Raw genomic sequence first — 21,916 nt, 5'->3', positions numbered from 1 at the left:
GGAAATCATAATTCTAAAACAAATCCCACAAAGAATTTGAGAACAAAGACAACAGTATCATTTCTTAACATCACACCTTATTAAATATAAAATAATGTTTAGATGGATTATCCCAGAAGGAATTCTTATTACATGGCAGGACAAGAAGTATAAAGTTGATTCAATAGAAAAAGCTCAAGAATTTTATAATTCTTGAGGGAAGAATCACGGATTGTGGACATTTTGCCTGATTTTTAGAACGCATTTAAGATATTTTTTGAGTACTGGAAAACTTTGAAAAGTGAATCCTAATCATTCTGAAAATGGGGGAGTTTTATCATTCTTGAATTTTATAATTCTTGAATTTTATAATTCTTGAGGGAAGGAATCACGGATACCGAGAGTCTTGGATTATTTCTTCATTACATCGCCGGGGGGGCAGACCATCCTCTCTTTTGTCTTTGTGATTCTGGACTGGTCGCCATGAGAGAGCAGTCATTGAGACTTTATTCCCCCCCTGGATTGACTTATTATAGCCACAAGACTTCCCATCGCCGTGAGAGGGCGGTGGTGTTCTTATGTTCCAGTGTATTTGGTCTTCCTGTATAACAGCCTCCTTCCCTTCTGTTTTAACCATCTTCAACACCCTAAAGAAGAACTGTCTTGCATCACCTCCAGTCCTTTTCTGTCCTCGATGTATTCAACTGCGGAACTCCTTGCTCTGCGAGATTCCCCCCTCTCGCAGGTCTGGCCCTCTCAGTTATCGAGGGCTGCCCTTGATGACTGGTTTTGGAACCCCGAGAGGTGGCATGCTAAGAACCGGGGGCTTTGGGGTTTTTTAAATAGATTTTTAGCGTCAATTTTAAGGGGACCCGAGAGGAGGATGGTTTCTAATGTAAATAATGAGGTTGGTGGGTCTCTTAAGGATCAACAGCCCAGCCAGTCGGATGGGCTCGACGGGTTGGATGGGGATGGGGGCGAAGATGAAGTGTGGGGAGGAGAGGGACATTTTATACCTGTGATGGTAGGGAGGGGCAGAGGAGATGGGAGTGGGGGCCGGGTGTATGTATTCGGGTGGTGGCGCGCTCCCACTCCCACTGTTCATCCTGCTTCCCAGGGGTGCGAGAGCGAGGAACCCTGGTGTATGTGAATGCCAGGTCCGTAGCGAATAAGGCCCCCCTCATACAAGATCTTATCGACGAGGAGGGCGCGGACCTGGCTTGCATTACGGAGACCTGGTTGGAGCAGGAGGGGGGAGTGCCTCTCTCTGACTTATGCCCCCCAGGCTTTCGTGTACTGAACCAGCCGCGATGCCAGGGAAGGGGTGGGGGTGGTTATTAGAGAAAGTCTTAGTCCTAGGGAGGTCACTGTCCCTCAGATAGGCGGGTGTGAGTCTCTTCTATTGAAGTGGGACCCTGGAGTTCAGTCGGGTTTGTTGGTCATGTACCTATCTCCCAGCTATGTGGCCACTACCCTGCCCGCACTGCTCGATGTCTTGGCCGAAGTGGCAGTTGAACTCCCAGCCTTCTGGTTGTGGGAGATTTCTTTTTTTTTTTAATTTTAAAAAACAAACTTTATTGAATTTAAAAATATTAACAAGAAAAAAAAAGAGAAAATATACAAATTTTCTCACTCGTAAAATTTACATTTTCAATCCACAGTTACACTAACATACTAAATACGTGATTATATAAACACATATATACAAATATACAAACAGTGACTTATTTACCTATTCTATCTTTCTGACGGTGCATTTTTTATTATTATTATTATTACTTGCATTTCCCCTAATTCTTATCTTTACCCTTTTTTGCTTTGGTTTATTCACTTATACCATCTATTCCATACTATAAAATATTTTGAGTCTTCCTTGTCTTTTAATTCTAGAGTTAATTTATCCATTTCTGCGCATGTGTAGATTTTTTGAATTACTTCCTGATCTGTTGGCATACGATCTGTTTTCCACAGTTGTGCTATAGCCAGTCTGGCCGCCGTAATTATGTGTAGTGTCAAATATTTTATGTCTTTTCTAATATTCCTTTTTATCATGCCTAATAAGAAAACTTCTGGTTCTAATTCAATTTCTTGATCTATTATTTCTACTATCCATGTTTTTATTTTTTTCCAATATTTCTTTATTTCTGGGCAAAGCCACCAAACATAGAAAAAAGTACCCTGAGCTTTTTTACATTTCCAACAAACAGGTTTTACATTCGGGTACATTTTCGCTAGTCTCGAGGGAGCTAGATACCATCTATACCACATCTTATAATGGTTCTCCTTGTATGCTGCCGATTTTGTCATACTATAATTATTTTCCCATACCCTTTCCCAATCTTCTAACTGTATATTATGCCCGATGTTCTTTGCCCAGGCTATCATCTGTCCTTTTACCAGTTCTTCTGCCAAGTCAAATTCTAATAAGTATTTGTAAGTTTTTGAAACTAGTTTTCCTTCTTTGGATTCTAATAATTTATCTAATCTGTTTGGTTTTGGATCTATTCCTCCCTCCTCCTGATCTTTTCTGTATCTTATTTTTATTTGTGAATAGGGCCACCAGTCTATTAATATTCCTTGTTCATTGAGTTCTTCCCTTGTTTTCAAAACTCCTTGTGGATCTAATATTTTTCTGTATCTTAACAGTTTTTGTTTTACTAATAAACTGGGATGGGTTATTGCTTCTATCGTTGATAACCAGCCGGGAACTTTCATATGTTTGCTTTTTATCTCTTGCCATATGTCAATTAATGATTTCCTAATAAGATGATTATTAAAATGCTTGAATATTTTATTTCTAGGACTCCACAGAAAGGCATGCCATCCCTTCATTAAATCGTGGCCTTCTAATTTTAATAATCTTTGATTTTCCAGGATTACCCATTCTTTAATCCATGTTAAACTTGAGGCTTTATAATATTTTTCCCATGCCGGGAGTCCAAATCCGCCTCTAGTTTTATCATCTTGTAGTATACTTAATTTAATTCTTGATTTTTTCCCTTCCCACACAAATTTTGTAGTTATTTTGTCCAAATTGCTAAAAAACTTCTTGTCTAATTTTATTGGGATTGTTTGGAATAAATAAAGGAGCCTTGGTAGTATATTTGATTTTATTGCTGCAATTCTCCCCAACAGTGACAATTTTAATTTTCCCCATTTTTCCAAATCTTCTTTTATTTTTTGGACCAAAGGTCCATAGTTATTCTCTTTTATCGTTGTACTTCTGGCTGTCATGTTTATCCCTAAGTATTTCACTTTTTTAACTATCTGCAATCCTGAATCTCTTGCTAATTTCTCTACCTGTTTTGCTATTATATTTTTTGTTATCATTTTAGTCTTCTCCTTGTTAATTTTTAGACCGGCTACTTTTCCAAATTCTTCAATTTCTTTTATTAATTTGGGTGTTATTTTTATTGGATCTTCTATGAAGAAGACAAGGTCATCCACAAAGGCTTGGACCTTGTATTCTTCTTTTTTTACTTTTAATCCTTTTATTTCTTTATTCGACCTAATTCTAATTAACAAGTTTTCCAGAGTCATAATAAAAAGTAAGGGTGCCAATGGGCAGCCCTGCCTTACTCCTTTACTTATTCCAAAAAATTTTGTTGGGTCCCCATTTACTAATACACTAGCCTTTTGGTTCTTATATATTGACGATATCATTCTTGTAAATTTCTCTCCGAAATTCATATTTTTAATTTGGTATGTCATAAACTGCCAGTTGACTTGGTCAAATGCCTTTTGTGCATCCAGAAATATCAGTGCTACCTGTCTTTCTGGATGCATCTCATAATATTCTAAAACATTTATTACCATTCTTATATTATTTTTTATTTGTCTTGTAGGCAAGAAACCATTTTGATCCTGATATATTCTATTATTTAGTATTTTTTTCATCCTATTTGCAATTATGCCCATAAAAATTTTATAATCGGTATTTAATAAGGAGATTGGTCTATAGTTTTTTATTAATGTGGTATCTGCTCCCTCTTTCGGTATCAGGGAAATATATGCTTCCGTCCATGTATTTGGTAACTTTGCCTCCGTCAATGCCTCATTATATAATTCTAATAATGTCTCATTTAATGAGTCCCCTAAACTTTTATAAAACTCCATTGGTAGACTGTCGGTCCCCGGTGTTTTGTTATTTTTTTGTCTCTTCAATGCTTCTTTTAACTCCCCCATAGTAATTTCCTTGTCTAGTAATTCTTTTTCTTCCTCTGTTAATATTGGCATCCCTTCACCACTTAAGTATTTTTCTATTTCCTCTGTTGTTACTTCATCTTTCTCACAAAGCTCTTAATAGTATTGAATTATTATCTCCTTTTTCTTCTCTAAACTCTGTTGGATTATACCCTTTTTGTCCTGTAATTTCTGAATTATTCTTTTTTCCCTCTCTTTCCTCAACCTAAATGCTAACCACCTCCCCAGCTTGTTTGCTTGCTCGAAGTAATTTTGTCTCATGTATTTCAATGTCATTGTGTATTTCCCCTGTTCTAATATGTTCAAATTATGTTTCACTGCCATCCAATTAACCCTAATTTGTTTATCTCCCGGATTCCCTTGTAACTTTCTTTCCTATTTTTGAATTTCTTCTAATGCTTTATTATAATCTTTTTCCCTCTCTTTTTTCCATTTTGCATTATAGGCTATCGTCAAGCCTCTTACATACGCCTTAGTTGTGTCCCATAAATTTTGTAGGGAGATGTGTTGTTTTGTGTTTTCCTTATAAAACAATTCTAATTCCTTCTCCATGTACTCCTTATATTCCTTTTCTTTCAGGGTCTGTATATTCATTGTCCATCTACTTTTTTTTCTCCACCGTCCCTTCCATGTTAACATTATTGGGTTATGATCCGCCCATTTATTAGTCAATATTTCAATGGATTCTATTTCTGGCATCAACGTATTAGTAACCCATGCCATGTCTAACCTGGACCAGGACCTATGTGGGTTCAAATAGTATGTAAAATTTTTAACTTCCGGGTTATAAAATCTCCAGCTGTCTACCATATTTAACTCTTCTACTAAGTCTTTAAATGTTCTAGGCAATACATTTTTCTTATTTTTATTTCTCTGACCACTTTTATAATCTTTTCTTATGTCCATAATCACGTTAAAATCACCGATCAAACACACATTTTCTATTTTTTGTTCTATTATTTTCTCATGTACATTTTTATAAAATTCTAATTGTCGGCTGTTTGGAGTATATATAACCACCAATAAAATGTTTTTACTGTTGATCTTCAACTCTATCATCACTGTTCTCCCTATCGTGTCAACATATTTTAAATTACTATCTATTCCTTCTTTCACATATACTACAACCCCTCTTTTTTTCTCCTCCGCCAATGCTACATATGCTTTGCCTAGTTTCTTATATCGTACATACTTTTCATCTTGTTTTCTTATATGTACCTCCTGGAGGCACACAATATCTGTTTTTTGTTTCACAATTTTTCTTAAGATTTGGTGTCTTTTGGATGGTGAATTGAGACCGTTTACGTTCAAAGATAGAATTTTTAACTCTTGTTCCATTTCTTAATGGTTTTCCTGTTGTTTCTTTTTTTTTTCCTGCTCCTTTTTTCCCCCTTGTTTGTACTTGAATCTCTCCTTCCTCCTCTTCTCCTTCCTTTGACACTCTTTCACACTCTCATCTCTGTTTTCCTCTGGTGTTCCGTTCCAATTCCTCTTTACTATTACTTGTTATTTCATTACCCATCACTTGATCATGTAGTTCTCTTGCTTTGCTTTGTGTGTCCACCCTTATTTTCTTTCCCTGCCACGTTACCAGCATCCCTTCTGGTATTATCCATCCAAAGGGTATATATCTCTTGTTTAGTAACGTGGCTAAAAACCAATAACCTTTCCGCATCTCTCTTATTCTTTTAGGGATTTGTTTCAGGGTATTTATTTCTTTGTTCCTGTAATACATGGGATCATCCTTCGTTATTTTATATACAATGTCTCTGACTTTTTTTCTCACAAATCGTATATGTACTTCCCGGGGTAATTTGTTTTGTCATGCATAATTTGTATGGATTCTGTATACTTCGTCCAATTCATTTATTATTTCGTACTTCTCTCTTTGGAGGGCGTCTATCATCTCCGCCATTACTAACATTAGGTCCTCCTCTCTGTCTTCAGCCACATTTTGGAAGAGTAAATAGAATTCAGCTCTTTCCATCTCTAATTGTGCCACAGTATTCTCTAATTCTTTATTTAGTCCCATCATTTTCAAATCTAAAGATTCCAATTTTTCTTCAGTCAGTTCTGTTTTCTTTTCTATGGCTATTATCCTTTGATCGTTTTTTGTTATAATTTCCTGTATCGAATCCATTTTTTCATCTATCTTCTGGATGTCATTCTTTACCTCTCTCTTAACCTCATCCATGTCCTTCCTGGTTTCTTCGTGATTTCTGGTCATATACTCCTGCATCTTAATCATAGTCTCTTGTATTGTCATGAGTGTGGCCTGCATTGTTGGCATACTTAATACAGTTGACTGCTTCTCTGATGAAAACATTCCCTCTAGGGTCTTCTGTGTCACTGGAGAGGCTGATGGTCCGGTTAGTATTGATGCAGTTTTCTTCCCTGTTTTCAGCGTCGTTGTAGTGGTACTCGTCATCTCCTTAAGTATTCTGTATTGTTCTACCAATATCTTGTCTACCTTCTCCCAAATCACCATCCAAATTCTATATAACTTCTTTCTTTCTCTACTTTCCTTCTTTTTTTCCCCTTCTAACTTGTTTTCATGTATTCAGTTCCTTAATACTTATGTTATACAATTTCTTATAAATACAATTTCTCCAAAGTCAGCACTCCTACCTATTAATCAATCAATTAATCAGTCAATCTATCTATTGTTCAATCAATTAAATAGTAAATACTTAATTACTACTATATAAATTACTACTACTATGTAAATACTTAATTAATACTGTTATAAATACTAAACTTAAAATGACCTTATAAGCACTTAAATAAAATCTAATACTTCAATAATTAATAATTAATAATCTATACTTAGTTGTAAAACAGTTGGTAACAATTGCTATAAATTATTATATATATGAAAATTTGCAGTTATAAATAATTCTAAAAGATATTCTAAAAAATATTTACAGGTTATTTATGAGTTCAGTATAAAATATGTACTGTTTATATTTCTATAACGTTTCAATTAATTTACTACAAAGTCAATAAGAATAAATATGGAAAGACTAACAAATTACTATAGGTATGTGATTATATGCAGAAAAAGAGGGGAAAAAAGAATAATGCTATATTATCACGAGTTCTTTTTATCCAAGTTGTAAATTTTTAGAAAAGTTTCCAGTATCTAGCCTTTCTTCCGTTTCTGATTTCTTTTCCGGCTTAGAATGATTCAATATGGCGATCTGCAATCTGCACAGTCACACGTAAGCATTTCTTACTTTGCCAAACAACCTCTTTCTTTCTGTTGGGGCAGCTAAAAAATGGTTGTGGGAGATTTCAATCTGCCATCGATCGGCAAGACATCGGAGACAGCTCGGGAGTTCATGGCCTCCATGGCGGCCATGGACCTGACTCAGGTGGTGCAGGGCCCAACTCATAGGGGTGGACACACACTTGATCTGGTTTTTCTCTCTGGGCAGTGGATAAATGGCTGGGGTAGAGGGGAACTCTCCATTGCCCCCCTGTCATGGACTGACCATTCCCTCCTTAGACTGGACTTTCAACCCAATCCTCGCCGCTGGGAGGCGGAACCAGTAAAATGGTTCCACCCCAGGCGCCTGATGGCCCCAGAGAGATTCCTGATGGAGCTTGGGACATTCCCCGCTTCCCAATCCCGCGATTCAGCCGAGGCACTGGTAGCATCCTGGCAGCAGGCGGCTGCCGGAGCCTTGGACCGAATCGCACCTTTGCGGCCTCTGACCCGACGCAGATCCCGGGTGGCTCCTTGGTTTTCCATGGAGCTCCGGGAAATGAAGCGTCAGAAAAGACGCCTAGAGGAGCGTTGGAGGTCCTCCCGGTCTGAATCTGATCAAACACAGTTAAGAACCCATATTAGGTCTTATCTTGTGGCAATGGAAGCGGCGAAGCGGGATCACTTTGCTGCTCTCAATGCATCTGTAGAAAACCGCCCAGCGGCCCTGTTTAGAGTGACCCGCTCTCTTCTCAATCAGGGAGCGAGGGAAGACCTCTTACAGGGCAGAGCTGAGGATTTTGTACACTTTCTGCAAGATAAAATCGCTCAGATCCGGACTGGATTGGACTCTGACTGGGCAGAATCCATCCAGGAGACTGGGGCATGTCTTGGGAGTAGTATTTGGGTTGAGTTTGACCCTGTTTCCGTCGATGAAGTGGACAGGATAGTGGGTAGACTGGATGCCTCCACGTGTTTGTTGGATCCGTGTCCCTCCTGGCTTGTTTCGGCTGCCCGTGAGGTGACTGGGGACTGGATCTAGGCAATTGTCAATGCTTCTCTGAGGAGGGGGTCTTCCCCGCCTCTCTTAAGGAGGCAGTGGTTCGACCCCTCCTCAAGAAGCCTGCCCTGGATCCAGACTCACTTAATAACTATCGGCCTGTCTCCAACCTTCGCTTTATACCGAAGGTTGTTGAATCCGTGGTGGCGCAACAGCTCCCACAATTCCTGGAGGAAACGGAGTTCCTAGACCTGTACCAATCGGGGTTCCGATGTGGGCACAGCACGGAAACAGCATTGGTCGCTCTGGTGAATGTTCTCTGGCGGGCCCGGGATGGAGGTTGTTCCTCCATCCTGGTCCTACTTGACCTCTCAGCGGCTTTTGATACCATCGATCATGGTATCTTACTGCAGCGACTTGGGGGTTTGGGGGTAGGAGGCACTGTTTTACAGTGGTTCTCCTCCTACCTCTCAGGTCGCTCGCAGTTTGTATGGGCGGGGGGACAGAGGTCGGCCCCGAAGCCCCTAACCTGTGGGGTGCTGCAGGGTTCGGTTCTCTCCCCCCTACTCTTTAACATCTATATGAAGCCGCTGGGTGAGATCATTTGTGGTTTCGGGGTGAGTATCATCAATATGCTGATGATACTCAGTTATACATCTCCACCCCGGACCACCCCGGGGATGCCCTTTCTGTGATGTCCCGATGCCTGGAGGCAGTGCGGGCCTGGATGGGTAGGAACAGGCTCAGACTCAACCCCTCCAAGACTGAGTGGCTGTGGATGGCAGCACCTTGTGTTCTAGAGGTCCCATCACTTGTGATGGGGGGGAGGTACTTGCCCTCCCCCATCAAAAGGGCCTGCAACTTGGGTGTCCTCCTGGATTCCCGGCTGTTGCTGGAAGATCATTTGATGGCCATGACCAGGGGGGCTTTCGTGCAGGTTCGCCTGGTGCACCAGTTGCACCTTTCCTAGACCGAGATGCTCTTCCCACGGTCACCCATGCCCTGGTTACTTCTCGCTTGGATTACTGCAACTCCCTCTACATGGGGCTGCCCTTGAGGTGCACTCGGAGGCTCCAGCTGGTCCAAAATGCGATCGCGTGGGCTTTTATGGGAGCTCCCTGTTACTCCCGCATAACACTTCTCCTACGCAAGCTGCATTGGTTACCAGTGGTCCTCCGGATCTGCTTCAAGGTGCTGGTACTTACCTTTAAAGCCCTACATGCCTTAGGTCCGGGGTATTTGCAGGACCATCTCCTACCCGCCTCCCACCGTCCTGTCCACTCTCACAGGCCTGCCCTCCTCAGGGTACCATCGACCAGACAATGTTGGCTGGCAATGTCCAGGGGTAGAGCATTCTCTGTGGGCGCCCCTGCCCTCTGGAATGAGTTACCCATCAAACTCCAGACAGCCCCTGATCTATGCTCCTTCCGTCGAGGCCTAAAGACTTGGCTGTTTCAACAACTGGGCTGAGTCCGATTCTTGGGTTGTATTATTTATTTATCCTGTTTTAATTGTTTTTTAATTAGGATTTTCTATTATTGTATGTTTTTAATTTGTGTTCACCGCCCTCAGTCCTTTGGGAGAAGGGCAGCATATAAATAAATGAAAATAAATAAATAAATAAAAACTTCCTGGAAGAAGAGCAAGAAAGTAAGGACGAATCAGAAAGTAAAAGTCAAGAAGAGGATCAGCAAGAAGAGATAGAAAGAGAAAAAGAATTTAAGAAAACCCAAGAAAGAGAACGAGAAGAAAAAGGAGCAAGAGGAAGAGTAAAAAGAGAGACCAGAAACACCAAGAAACAGGCACAGTAGGAGATGGAAGAGGCAATATCTCTATTTTCCGTGAACATCAATGGTTTAAACGCACAGAAAAAGAGGACACAAATATTCACAAAATTAAAAAAATTAAATACGGATGTGATTTGCTTGCAGGAGGTTCATATAAAAACAGGATTTAAAAAATTACTAGAAAATAAGAAATTAGGAAGACTACATGTATCATTATTGCAACAGAAAAAAAGAGGAATTGCAGTTTATGTAAAAGAAAGAATAAATTCAGAACTAGTTTATGCAGATGAGGAAGGTAGAATTTTGATGCTAAAACTAAATATGGAACATAAACAAATTCTATTGGTAGTAGTATATACCCCAAACATGGATAAAATTATTCAATGCGCTGAAATGGATAGGTTAACAAAAGAGCTAAAAGAAAAAGAAAAAGTAAAAAGAAGAGACAGAGTATTATAAAATATGGGATAAATGGTACCAATGGTATAACGTCACTATTGAAGAAATACAATTAGAAGAAAAATAGAATAGAAATGTAAATATGTACACAACTAACTCCCCACGGGCGGATAAATTTATAGAGGGAAATTTAAAGAGAAAGATATAATCTCATTATGTACTGTATATATTAATAAGGGGGGAACTCTTAGGAGATGAAAATAAGGGGGGGGGAAATGGAAAAGAAAAGTATTAGAGTAAAATTAAGGGGAATAAATACAACTGTATTAGTTGGAAAACTAATACGAAACAAATGTTTCAAAAGTTTAATTTACTTATACGTTGTTTGTTGTGTAAATGTTTTATATGTGTTCTATATGTGTTTTAATAAAGTTTATATTTTTAAAATTAAAAAAAACAGGATTTAAAAAATTACTAGAAAATAAGAAATTAGGAAGACTACACGTATCATTATTGCAACAAAAAAAAAAGAGGAATTGCAGTTTATGTAAAAGAAAGAATAAATCCAGAACTAGTTTATGCAGATGAGAGAGGGTAGAATTTTGATGATAAAACTAAATACGGAACATAAACAAATTCTATTGGTAGTAGTATATGCCCCAAACAAAAATCAACAGGAATATTACAAAAAATTACATAATAGAATATTGGAACAAGAGATAGAAAATGTGTGTATGATAGGAGACTATAATGCTATAGTTGACAGTAAAAGAGATTATTACAGCAATAAGAAGAAGAAAAAAGGAAACACTTCCTAAGGAATTTTTTAACATGATATCAGAACTAAGTTTAAGGGATACATGGAGAGAAATTAACAAAGAAGAAAGACAATATATATATTATTCGCATCTGCATCAATCTTGGTCCAGGATAGATATGGCCTGGATGACAACACAATTACAGTTAGAGTTAGAAAAAATAGATATAGGAACAAACGAATAGGCTGACCATAACCTGATAATTATTCATTGGAAAGGACAGAAAAGATATAAGAGATGGACCTTGAATCAAACCATATGTAAAGAGAAAGAATATAAGCAGTTCTTAGAAAAAAGAATTAGAGATCTTCCTAAGAGTAAATAAGAAAGAAGATACGTCAACCCAAAATTTATGGGACATATTAAAAGATATATTAGAGGGTTGACGATTGCATATATGGCAAAGAAAAGAAAAGAGAAAATGTCCCAACAAAATAAAATACAGGAAGAACTTAGAAAATTAGAAGGAATTCTACAGAAAGATCCTCAAAATAAAAAAGTAAAAGAGGACTGGAGAATGGTTAAACACAAACTAAATTTGATAACCCAAGAAGAAATTGCTATGAAAATAAAGATGGCAAAAAAAAATATTTTGAACACGCAAACAAAGTAAGTAGATGGTTAGCCTATAAATTAAAAAAGGAGAGGGATAAAAGAATGATACAATGTTTGAAAGATGAGGAAGGAAAAACCCAATACAAAAAAGAAGACAAGAAAAGAATAATTCATACTTTTTTCTCCAAACTATATTCACAGGAAGAAACAATAGAATCAGAAATTAAAACATATTTAGATAAATTAAATATATGCAAGCTTACGGAGGAACAGAAAGATGTAATAAATCGACCAATCTCTGAAATAGAACTTGGATTCGCAATAAAAAGGCAAAAAAGCAATAAAACACCTGGACCAGATGGAATACCAATTGAACTATATAGGATAACACAAAAACAGACAGGAGGACTAATGATGGAAATATTTAATGAAGCATTAAACAATCCAATATTCCCCAAACATGGACAGAAGCCCTAATCACACTTATACACAAGGAAGATTCAGACCAGCAATTGGTACAAAATTATAGGCCTATTTCATTACTAAACTCCGACTACAAAATATATATGTCAATCATTGCTGCAAGGTTAAAGACAATTCTAGATAAGTTTATACACCCAGACCAAAATGGTTTTTTGCCTGGCCGACAAATTAAAAATAATTTACGGATTATAATTGATATTTTAGAGTTCTACGAAGTCCACCCAGAGAAACAGGTTTCACTGGTTTTCCTTGATGCCCAAAAGGCCTTTGACAATTTGAAATGGAGTTTTATGATACAACAAATTAAAAAGATGGAATTTGGATTAAAATTTGAAAAAATGATTGAAAAAATTTACTCAAAACAAACTGCAAGGGTAATTATTAATCAGGATATAACGGATAAATTACTAAATCACTAAATAGATCACTAAAGGCGTGAAACAAGGCTGCCCACTTTCCCTACTTCTCTTTATTCTATCATTGGAGCCGCTCTTAACAAAAATTAGGGAAGATCAAGAGATTAAGGGATTGAAGATTAAAAATGAAGAGTATAAATTGCAAGCCTTTGCAGATGATTTGGTTTTTGTAATTGAGGAATCTTTACAATCAGGCCCCAAATTGATTAAAAGAATAGAGGAATTTGACGTAGTGGCAGGTCTAAAAATTAACCCAAAAAAAATCTAAATTGCTAACAAAAAACCTTACTAAAAAACAAGAGATAGAAGTGGAGAACACTACAGATATTCAGATAACAAGGAGAATAAAGTACTTAGGGATTTGGTTATCAGCAAGATGTTCCTCAATCAAAAAAGATAATTAAGATAAATTAATGCTGCAAATTGGGAAAGATTTAGAAAATTGGAAGAACCTTCAAATTTCATGGATGGGAAGAGTGGCGGCAATAAAAATGAATATCTTGCCCAAAATACTGTTCCTCTTCCAGGTTATACCGATAAAAATAGAAAAAAGTTTCTTTGACCTATTAAACAGATTGATTGCAAAATTCATTTGGCAAGGGAGAAAACCCAGAATCAGATTAAAAACTCTACAAGATACTAGAGACAGAGGAGGAGTAGCCCTTCTAGATTGGGAGATTTATTATCAAGCAGCATGCCTGACCTGGATAAAAGAATGGATTGAGTTGGGAAACAAAAGAACTTTAATAATCGAGGGTCACAACTTACAGGTTGGATGGCTTACATTCTTATGGGGTGAAAAATATAAATCACATGGATATTTCAAAAGATATATAATTAGGAACTCACTATTAATAATTTTAATTTTAATAAAAATTAAAAAACATTATATGAGAATGCCAAATTGGATTTCGCCAAATGAAATATTAACCTACCCAAATTTATTAGATTGGACTAAAATAATTAGGTACAGGGATATATTAAACGAATTGGGAAATCTAAAAACGAAACAAGAATTAGAGCATGATTTGAATAGGGAAGTAGAATGGTGGACGTATTTGCAAATCAGATCAAAATATATAGAGGACACGAAGACTAGATACAATTGGAACAAAACGAACTAGACAAAATTATATATGGAAAAGACTAAAAATTAATTAGTAAAAATATAATTTCTATTGCAGTATAAAATGGAAGAGGAAACTGTGAAAGTCACTATGATTAAATGGGCAAGAAATTTTAACCACACGATAGAATTAGAGAAGTGGGAAAGGATGTGGAAAATAAACATGAAACTGACAGTATCAATGGCATACAAGGAAAACCAGATGAAAATGTTTCATAGATGGCACCTTCCGCCTGCTAGAATAGCAAAGATGTTCCCTGGTAATTCACCGAAATGTTGGAAATGCAAGAATAACTATGGAAGATACTATCACCTCTGGTGGACCTGTCCGGTGGCAAAACAATTTTGGGCCAAAGTTAAAAAGCTTTTAGAGGAGATTAATACAGAAACTAGTAAAGGGAGAGCCAGAGCAATTTCTACTAGGGATTCCAATAGAAAATTATACAAAAGAAATACAATATTTAACACTACATATATTAACAGCAGCTCGCATAATATATGTGCAAAACTAGAAGAAGGAACGTCCACCAACAGAAGAGGATTTAATTAAAAAAAATCCTCGAATGCGCAGAGATGGAGAAACTTACAAAGGAATTTAAGGAAAGAGAGGACACAGATTATTATAAAGTATAGTACAGATGGTATGATTGGTGGGAGAAAAGGAAAAATGAAAAAAAGGAAAAAAGGGGGAACTGAAATAATACTGTATTGTTTATTTTTGTGATAATATTGCTTGAATGTGCTGAAGATCAAAGTAAAGAGAAGTCCACATAAAGGAAATTGGATTATATAAGTAGATTGAGATAAAGTTAGAATATATGTAAATAATAAGAAAGGATCACCTTAAATGAGCTGTTAACAACGGAAAAATGGTATGTATACATGTGTTGTTTGTTTTGTGTTTGTTTTAATGTGTTTAAAATAAAAAACTTTTAAAAAAACAATCAAATAGTATCACATAAAGTAGTGGTTGGTTGATGTATGTTTGCCCTTTACATTCAGAATACAAGTAGGATGAAAATACAGTATAATTGATCATTAAAGTTGCTATACACGAAACAGCACTGAACCGAGTGGACTGTTTTTCCTTAGTCTTCTACAGAGATGCATTCTCCCTACCAATATCTTATACTTCTTCTATTGGCGGTATGAAAAACTACTGGTTCATTATTTAATAAGGGTGCAATAGGAAACATAACCCGAGGATGCTGTGCTCACACCAAGTACAGCAATTCCCCAAAATTTCCACAGCATACAAAAATAATTCTTCAAAAAAGAAGAAAAAGACAATACAACTTCCTATTGTATTCACAACCTTTTTCTACATTATTTTCAACACGTATGTTACAAAGCACATATAGTATGTATCCTGTAGTTCAACAGTCATGAAAGGCCTTATGCTAGAACTTTAGCCTCCCCAGGTTTGTTGCCTTACAACAATTCTAACTAGAAACCTGAAGCCTCAAACCTCCTTCATCAGTTCAGTTATATATGCCACAAAGTCAGCAACCTATGAAAATTAAGGTTATTTGAGGCAGAATGCAGACTAAACTTTATGCTTTTACTCCGCAAGCTGAAAAAGGAGATATACTCAGAAGACCGAGAACGGTCCCCATATTGTAGGAAGACAAAAGCCATGATTGAAATGCATCCCGCCTCCGTCCTTTGCAGCGGCGGGCTCGTGGACTAAAACCTTCAAGGGCGCCTTCCGAGGAAACGAAGTCCCATTACAACAGGGCTGAGCCTCAAGCAGCAAGCAGAGGAACAACGGGAGCGGAGAAGAGATGAGCAAGCGACGAGGCACCCGCGCCGGCTTGCTCGGCAAAGCCCGCAGACGGCGCCAGAAGCGAAAGGGGACTACCGGCACCAATCAGTTAACTTCCCGAGGTGAGGCCAGGACTCACCGGGTACCTGCTCCACGGCCTCCCCCATGACGGGCAGGAGGGGGGAGGGGGCGGTGCCGGGCTGGTAGATGGATCCGCAAGCCGCCCCGAGCCCGGAAGTAAACAAATCTTCTGCCATTAGCAACGAAGCCCGGCTCTACCATAGAGTACTTGTAAGGGTGCATAGAGCGTAAGTGGTGGGTACCATAGAGCACCATCCTCCCCTTGGCCTCCTTGTCGTCGCCCCGCCCCCACGAAGCAATAGCTAAGGTTCGAGCTGCAGTTTAAATGTATCAGAAGCCGGGCTTCCTAAATCAATAAATAAACTCCATAAACATTACTCGGGAGAGGGGAGACGCCGTTGTGCACGTTCAAATACATGCTTGTAAATAATTATGGCTAGTAGTGCAGTTAGGTAAATCTAAATTCTGAACAAGTAGAAGTGAGCATGTTAGATCGAGGTACGCAGATTTACTTCAGGCTGGCATAAAATTATCTCCTCCCCTGTATATCAGTTGATGGAATGTATCAGTAGTGGGTTCCACTTACCTTCCCTATCAGTTAGGAACTGAGCGTGCACGTGCATGTCCATGCTTTGCTTGTGCCTGGCGCTTCTGTGCATCCATGATGATGTCCAGGCGGAGCCTCCCACCGCCGCCACTACCGGTTCGCCTGAACCAAGGCGAACCAATAGAAACCCACCATGGGATGTATGTTCAGATGAGGCTCTGGGCATCAGAGGAAGGGTCATATGTGGAGTTAGGACCCAGGTCAGGGGTGGGTTCTAAAAATTTTACTACTGGTTCGGTGGGCATGCCTTATTTTGTGGGCATGGATTGGTGGTGGTGGGGGGTAATGTGACTAGGTGGGCATGGCCAACTTTTTTTTTTTAACTTTTAAAAGCATTTTTTCTACAACCTTAAGAGGTTGCAGGAAAAAATGCTCTTAAAAGCCTCTTCCGATCAGGCAACTCAGCTGGGATCACCAGAGGCTTTTAAAGACATTTTTTTTTCTACAACTGCTTCGGCCGAAGAGGTTGTAGAAAAAATGCTTTTAAAAGCCTCTGAGATCCCAGCTGAGCCGCCCGATCATCAGAGGCTTTTTTTTTTTTTTTACTTTTAAAAGCATTTTTTCGGCCGAAGAGGTTGTAGAAAAAAGGTTTTTAAAAATAATTTTTAAAAAAGCCTCTGATGGGCGGGGTAAGCGAGCGGTGACCGGGCCGGGGACCAGTTCGGGGGCGTGGCCCGCCAATGTTATTACCGGTTCTCCGAATCACTACAAGTTTTTACTACCGGTTCTTGCGAACTGTTGCGAACCGGGAGCAATCCACCACTGACCCAGGTGTGGATGTAATGGACATGTGAGTGAGGAATATGAATTCTGATAAAAACATATTTTTGCCTTAAAACAGGCAATAAAGCAGCTTTGCTCCTTTCTGTCTCTCTGTCTCTGAGAAGGAGGGGGCCTGAGGTGGGGTGGGGGGCTGCCTTCAGACAAAACTGTTTGTTCTTTTATCTCTCTCTCTCTGCAGAAGAGGGGCTGGGGGGGATTCAGGGAGTAGGGGTGCTGCCTTAGACAAAGAATTAAAAACTGCTTTTCTAGCCAATCCTGGAGTTTATACTGTAAGGAAATAGATATACTAAAATACTAGAATTAGTAGAAACTTGTTATTTGTTTCCTGCAACATATAGATATGTTATATAATATACTGTTATTGGGGTCTATAAAGTATCTGGCATTAGTCAAAACATATGTTCCACCTTTTGATCAGAGCCTTATCTCTGTATCTGTATCTTGAGTTCCCTTCACTCCAGGGGGCTAAATAGCCAAGTATGAACACAAAGAAGATGATCAGGAAGAGATAATGCTAATGGTGCTAATCAAGAGGCTTTACCCTGTTCCAGGGGATACACAAATCAAAGATGTCAGAATTGGAGGTTTATGAAGGGAGTTCACATCCCCTTTCTTGTTTTGTAGTTGTTACCTGCATGTATCTTGTATGTATTTGGAATAGCTAACCATTTAAGATTGATCAAGATTAAATGCTATTTTACTCAGGCCTCTGTTTACGTTTCTTGTTTGACATTTATGAGCTTAAACATATTATTATTGGACCTTACAATACTTTAGGTGTTTCGCATATAATTTACTAACAACACTGAGAAGTCTAATGGGTCTATAATTGCCTGGGTCATTTCTATTACCCTTTTTATAGTGTAGGAAGTTAGCACCCACCCCTCTCCTAGAAAAATGAAATATTTTAGGAAATACTAAAAAGGCAGAATATTTTCCCTAAAAGAGAAATAGAAACTCAGAGAAGCAGAAACTCAGCCCCCCACCTTTGTTAATGGGCCATTAAGGCCTGAACTAGTCTATTCTACATAACAAAGATCTACCTCCTTCAGGCAGAGCCATTTAATTGCCCTTTATTGCACCACCCACCAAGTTTCAACCAAACTTGGCACACAGACAACCTAAAAGACTAGCTATGACCTCTGGCAGCAACCAATTAGGATACTTTTCCTGGGCCCCAGGAAGTTCAAAGCCAGAGAGGGGATAAAACCCAGGGACTCGCAGCATCTCTGCCCCTTTTTCTGTTCAGGAACTCAAACCATGTCATCCTGTCCACCATTAAACCATCTTTCCAAGCAGTCTCCATGTTTCCAGTGTCTTTTTCCCAGAAGGATATTTCTTCTAACAATAGATTGGTATAATAATTGCTAATCCCCAATCTCTTGGCATACGGCCCGTTTTATCTATAAATGTAAACAGAGATGCTAAAAGTGGAGCCCACCAACTGGTGTTCTTTTTGATTATTTCTGGGAGGACATTATTAGCACCAGGTGCCTTATTAGCCTTGAGGGCTCCAATCAACTGGGATATCTCTTCTGGCATAACAGGGGGCCAGTAAGCAGTTTGGTCCAAACTAATTTGGCTCTCCTTAGTTACATAGTCAGAGTTACTATATAGCTCTCTAAAATATTCTTCCCTGACTTGAATCAGTATCTGATTAGTTGGGGATAGGGGGGATTTCCCCAATCCTCTGGTGATGTACCAAAAAGCTGCACTTTTATTTTCTTTTAGGAGGATCTTATATTTTGCCTTCAACTGCTTTAAGTGGTGAGTGTGATCTTCCGAAGGGTCATTTTTACTTTTTCTGTACTCCTTATTATATATCCTTTTTAGTTGCATGCAATTTCTATCAAACCATTTTTTATTCTTTAAAACCGGCTAATGGAATGAGAACCAATTTCAAATTTGAAATTAAAGCTTCAAACTCCTCTAAGTATGGTCCTTCAAACTTATTTCTTAGTAGAGATGTTCGTAGTTCTATGGTTTCTGGAACTAACATCCATTTAGTAACTTCCTTTGCATTTTTCTCAGTCCATTTAATTTTTACCTGGGTATTTTGGTTCTCTAACCTGGGTAGATAGACTGAGCCAGTCCTTAGCAATTTCTGGTAATGTAAAAGTAAGGATTAGTGGATCGTGATCACTTTCCAGTCATGAGTCTACCTCCATTTTCTGCAAGAACTTCAGGAGGTCGTATGATATTGTAAGGAAATAGATATACTGAAATACTAGAATTAGTAGAAACTTGCTAATTGTTTCCTGCAACATATATATATATATATATATATATATATATATATATATATATATATATATATATATATATATATATATATATATATATAGATATATATATATATATATATATATATAGATATATATAGATATATAGATATATATAGATATATGATATATGATATATATATATATATATATATATATATATATGATATATGATATATGATATATGATATATGATATATGATATATGATATATGATGTCTTTGTATACCTGCATGCTGTAAATATTTGTTTCCTGTGACACTGACATATATATTATGCCCTTTGTAGTTATAACACAAACATGCCACATTGACTAACTTCCTGGACTGTTATTGGGGTCTGTTGTGAAATATCTGACATTTGTCAAACTATATGTTCCACCTTTTTATCAGAGCCTTATCTCTCCCCCTCCTGCCTAAGAAAGTATCTCATCTTTGATATTTTGAGTTCCCTCCACTCCAGGGGGCTAAATAGCCAAGTGTGAACACAAAGAAGATGATCAGGAAGAGATAACGCTAATGATGCTCATTAAGAGGCTCTACCCTGCTCTACCCTGTTGGGGGGGGGGTGTATACACAAACCAAATTCCAGGGAATACACAAATCAGAGATGCCAGAACTAGAGGTTTATGACTTTCCTAAACAATATGAAAGGGGTTCACATTCCCTGTCTTGTTTGTAGTTGTTACACGCATGTATCTTGTATATGTTTGGAACAGCTAACCATTTAAGCTTGATCAAGATTAAATGCTATTTTACTCAAGCCTCTGTTTAAGTTTCTTGTTTGGCATTTATGAGCTTAAACACATTATTATTAGACCTTACATTTTTGTCACCCAAGGTGAGGCTCAAAGGCAATGCTTTTCTTTGAGATGGCCACATTTGGCCTCCCACATACTGAACTCCATTGAGGTTCAGCAGGCCTTCAACACGGTTGACAGGAAAAACTGGCATGGGCCACAGACAATGTCAAAGAGCACTCCAAAGGCTCTTCTGGTTTGGCATCGCGGTGAGACAGTCGGGGAATTAGCAGGCTCTGACGAGCCTTGCGAAAACCCCGGCTGACGAACCGCCACCAATGGGTCTTCAGACCAGAACCGTCCTGCAGGGACAGGGAAGAAAGAGAGGATGACCAAGAGGAACAGACAAGTTCCTCGAAGGTCGGAGGGAACTCTTTGTGACTCGGCAGCAGGGGACAGCAGCCATGGAGGCTGCCATGAAGCTGGGACAACCGGATCAAGTATTGAGCAGGAGGAAAGTGGAACGGAATGGAGTTTTTCAAAGCCGGGTGAGTGACAGCCAACCCAGGCTTGTAATAACATCAAGGGAAACATCTTTTAACTACAAGACCCCTAGTGATAACATAGCAGCTAAGGAGCATGGGGGCAAAGAAGATTTTGAAATGTAACTTTAAAGAGACAAAGACCCAATAGAAAATTGACTTTTGAATAAAACTAATTGGAAACGTTAAACATTGAGACATGGTCAAAGGATTGGAAAGAGTTTAAATTTGGACTGGGCTTTAAAAAAGATTTGATATTTTTAAAACTAAAAAGAAAAAGAGAAGCCAAGTAAGATTGCTATGTAACTGAAACAAAATGGATACTTGTTAAACAATTGGAAATTGTGGATTGCAGGAAGACACCTTCTGGAGTAAAAAGGAACATTGCAACTTGGTTTTTGTTTTGGAAAATTGTGAACTTTACAGATAACAACCGTGAGAATTTGTGGAGGATGATTTCTTTGTCTACAGGCAGCTTGACTTTGGGGGCAAAAAAAGAAAAGAAAAGGGGAACCACAACAGAACTTTTATAATTGGGATAACATCAACTTAAAAAGAATAAAATGGTGCAGGAATTAGAGAAGGAACAAATTCCAAATTGATTTGGAATGGAAATAAGAAAAATAACTAAAATGATACATGGAGGACAAAATTTGAGGACATTGAAGCTGAAATGAAGTATACGCAAGCAGACAAGAAAATGAAGAAATAAGACACAATGGCTGGAAATAAAGAAGACAAAGACAATATGATTAAATATGAATAATAATGTACAGGTGGATAGTGATAATAAAAAGGAGGTTTTTAAAGACGATATTGTGAATAACAATAGTTATAAAGATGATTACACTGGGATTAACAGTGAAAGTATTGGGGAATATGGGGTAAAATAAAAAAGTCCAGGACTTTGATTTACAAAATAACTATATTGAGATTAATAATGGTTAACAGAAATATGAGAAGATACTTAAAATTGAAATATGGATGGAAGCTATAATATATGAGAAATAGACTATGTTAAAAGAAAGTATATCAATGGACACAATGAATAAATTTCTATTAAGATGTTATATGGTATTACTTGAGAATAATTGATGACTATAAAAACTGAAAAAAGAAAAGAAGATTGAAATAATATAGGAC

The 21,916-nt window shown here is 38.0% G+C and overlaps 1 protein-coding gene across 3 annotated transcripts in view; it reads right to left on the bottom strand.

The window, feature by feature from the left end:
- The window catches only part of RPGR (retinitis pigmentosa GTPase regulator), a 114,455-nt gene extending 97,888 nt beyond the window's left edge, over positions 1 to 16,567 (bottom strand). The window contains exon 1 of one of the 3 annotated variants that reach the window (XM_087871274.1): positions 16,407 to 16,567. In XM_087871274.1, coding sequence (XP_087727400.1) covers positions 16,407 to 16,479 — 73 coding nt within the window. In that variant the 5' untranslated portion in view covers positions 16,480 to 16,567. Of the gene's footprint in view, positions 1 to 15,878; positions 16,071 to 16,406 lie in introns of those variants that run through there. The other 2 variants (XM_087871273.1, XM_060694062.2) reach the window with 2 other exon arrangements.
- Between the last annotated feature and the right edge of the window lie 5,349 nt (positions 16,568 to 21,916).

This window comes from Pantherophis guttatus, chromosome 5 (assembly GCF_059756535.1).
Source record: "Pantherophis guttatus breed Tessera chromosome 5, ASM5975653v1, whole genome shotgun sequence".
NCBI lineage: Eukaryota > Metazoa > Chordata > Lepidosauria > Squamata > Colubridae > Pantherophis > Pantherophis guttatus.
The sequence above is the reverse complement of the archived record's forward strand: the minus strand, read 5'-3'. Positions and strand labels throughout refer to the sequence as shown.